This window comes from Penaeus japonicus, unplaced genomic scaffold (genome assembly GCF_977035675.1).
Source record: "Penaeus japonicus unplaced genomic scaffold, GWHDUDI00000001_assembly GWHDUDI00000037, whole genome shotgun sequence".
NCBI lineage: Eukaryota > Metazoa > Arthropoda > Malacostraca > Decapoda > Penaeidae > Penaeus > Penaeus japonicus.
In genome coordinates, this window is record NW_028234439.1 from 16,309,239 (window position 1) to 16,311,738 (window position 2,500).

The following is a 2,500-nucleotide window of genomic DNA, read 5'->3' on the forward strand; positions in this document are numbered from 1 at the left end:
ATTCATCTCAAATGTTATCAATTCACAGTTTTCTTTGAGGAGCTCCCTTGTTAGCTTCTTCTGGTCCATTTCTTGCAGGCATTCTTGAAGTTCATTTTTGGCTCCAACAAAGTTCGTACCCTGGTCTGATCTAAGCTGACGAACTGGGCCGCGTCTTCCAATGAAGCGTCGATATGCATTCAGAAATGAATCTGTTTCCAGTGTATTAGCTGTTTCTATATGAATTGCCCTTGAGACCATGCAAGTGAATAGAACATCATATCTTTTAACTTCTTTGCGCCCTTCCTTGACAAAGAATGGTCCAAAGTAATCTACTGCACTATATGTGAAAGGAGGGGTAGGTTCAAGCCTGTCCGGTGGCAAGTCAGACATTTTCTGCTCTTGAAATGTACCTCTTAATCTCTTGCATGTGACACATCTAAAATTATGTCTTGCTACTATCGTGGAACCTCCTATAATCCAATAACCTGATGCTCTCAACTCATTCAAGGTTATACCTCTACCTTGATGATGAACTTTCTGATGGAAATGACATACTATCATTTCGGTTATGTGTGATACCTTCGGTAATATAGCTGGATGTTTGCTATTCGTGGTGAAGTTTGCATGCCTCATTCTTCCACCTATCCTCAAGATACCATCTTTATCTAAGTGATAAAGCCTGTTTCCCTTCTTCAATGGTTTTGCCTTGGTTGTTTCTTCTTCACTAGTCAGATACTTCAACTCTTGTTTCTCTTCTTCGAAGGCTTCATTTTGAACCTGTCTTAAAATTTCCTTTTCTGCTTCCTCCAGTTCTGTAACACTGGGTGGAACATATTTAGATTCCTTTGTTTCTTTTGAATCTTCAGTTGTTCCTTTGACAAGTTTCTTGAATCTGTGTTAAAGGCGTAAGCATAAAGCAATTGCCTTCTTTGCTCTATGCCAGTCAGAAAATTATTCCAACCTTGGAAGAATTGCATTGCTTTCTTTAGTTTGAGTCTTATGTGAAGAAACATTCTTGACCTCTGGGTCATTTTCTTTTAAAATCATCTTCTCAGATGATAAATCGGCTCTAAAGGTAGGCTCCCAGAGGAAGTCTGGTCCATTCCACCATGAAGAATGGTTAATCAGATCTTTAACACAGAGACCACGTGAAGCAGCATCAGCAGGGTTTATTATTTCCTTCACTTTAGTTTGTGAGGAGAGAAAGCCACATTTCTTTTCACCATTAATTGTGACCTTGTGGACCTTTAATGTACTTGCTAAGACTTGATCTGACACAGCATCTTGACACTTCTCAATGACTCTACCTATGATACTCCAGCCTAACATTGTTTTTCTGGCATAGGGTTCATCATCCTTTCCAAGGATCAATTCCCTTGGTTTAATAGCACGCATACAAGTCAAGCCAATCAAGAGTCCTATTTCGATGTTACTATCATATGCCATGATTTTGGGTGCTATTCTTTGTAGATGAGGCCATCCTTCTACACTTTCTGGCCTTGATATTTGATCCCTTTTAGCTGGAATATCTCTTCGTGAATATGTTGCTGGAAGTGACACGTCTGTACATTCATTTATGCCATTTAGTCCCTTATTTTTTGTACTTTCAACTGTTTCTTCTCCTAATACTATTGCTAATTTTAGGTGGATTTTGTGGCCCTTAGTTCCTAATTTATTCAAAATGGATTCTTTTATGAAACAGGCATCTGATTGTTCCTCTAATAATGCATAAACTAAGATTCTGTTACAAACATTACTTTCATGATGTAACCACACTGGCACTATCATTGTATTTGTCATACACTCTGTGTGCTTTATCTTTACCTTATTGGAGACTATATCATTTTTGGGCTCTTCACTAACCTTATCTGAGGTGATATTGTCCTCAGCTGTTGACCTTTTGTACAGAGTTACAGTTTTCTCAGCTTCTCTTTGTTTGATCCTTTTAAGTAAAGCTTCCCTTTCCTTGATTCTTTCAAGTATAGCCTCGTGAAGAGAAGTTGGATGACATCTTTTACACACTGCACACATCTTTCTTTTTCTACAATTTTTAATGATATGGCCAAACTTTAAACAACCTCTACAAATAAATGACCCTTGGACATATTCCATTTTTTCTTTATTACTGAGTTCACCAAACTCTTTACACGAATCTAGATCATGTACTCCATTACAGTAGTGACAATGGAATTTCTTTCTTACATTTAGTCCTTTGTCATCTCTTTTTAACTCTGATTCCTTAACCCCAGTTGAGTTGGCCACTAACCTCTTTGTTCCAACTCTACTAGTTTGCGATCTAACTTCCTTCTTACTCTTTAAGTCACCTATATCATACTTTTGACTTATTGATATCACTGCACAATAAGAAGAAATTGGATGGCAAGCTTTCTTTGCCTCTACTTCTATAAATTCACAAAAAAACATTAAATGTCGGATAACCTGAACCATTTACAGACCATTTATAGACTATAGAGTTCCACCTTTCTATTAGAGATGGAGATAACTTTTGTAACATCTT

General features: G+C 37.4%; 2 protein-coding genes across 2 annotated transcripts in view; both read right to left on the reverse strand.

Moving 5' to 3' along the window:
* LOC122264526 (uncharacterized) overlaps nucleotides 1–2,500 on the reverse strand; it is a 30,422-nt gene that overhangs the window by 25,983 nt on the left and 1,939 nt on the right. The gene's annotated exons all lie outside the window — the stretch shown is intronic.
* The window catches only part of LOC122262073 (uncharacterized), a 4,524-nt gene that overhangs the window by 642 nt on the left and 1,382 nt on the right, over nucleotides 1–2,500 (reverse strand). Inside the window, 3 exon segments of the mRNA XM_086532485.1 lie at nucleotides 1–763; nucleotides 944–2,400; nucleotides 2,402–2,500. The exon segment at nucleotides 1–763 is cut by the window's left edge and continues 22 nt beyond it; the exon segment at nucleotides 2,402–2,500 is cut by the window's right edge and continues 563 nt beyond it. Coding sequence (XP_086388611.1) covers nucleotides 1–763; nucleotides 944–2,400; nucleotides 2,402–2,500 — 2,319 coding nt within the window.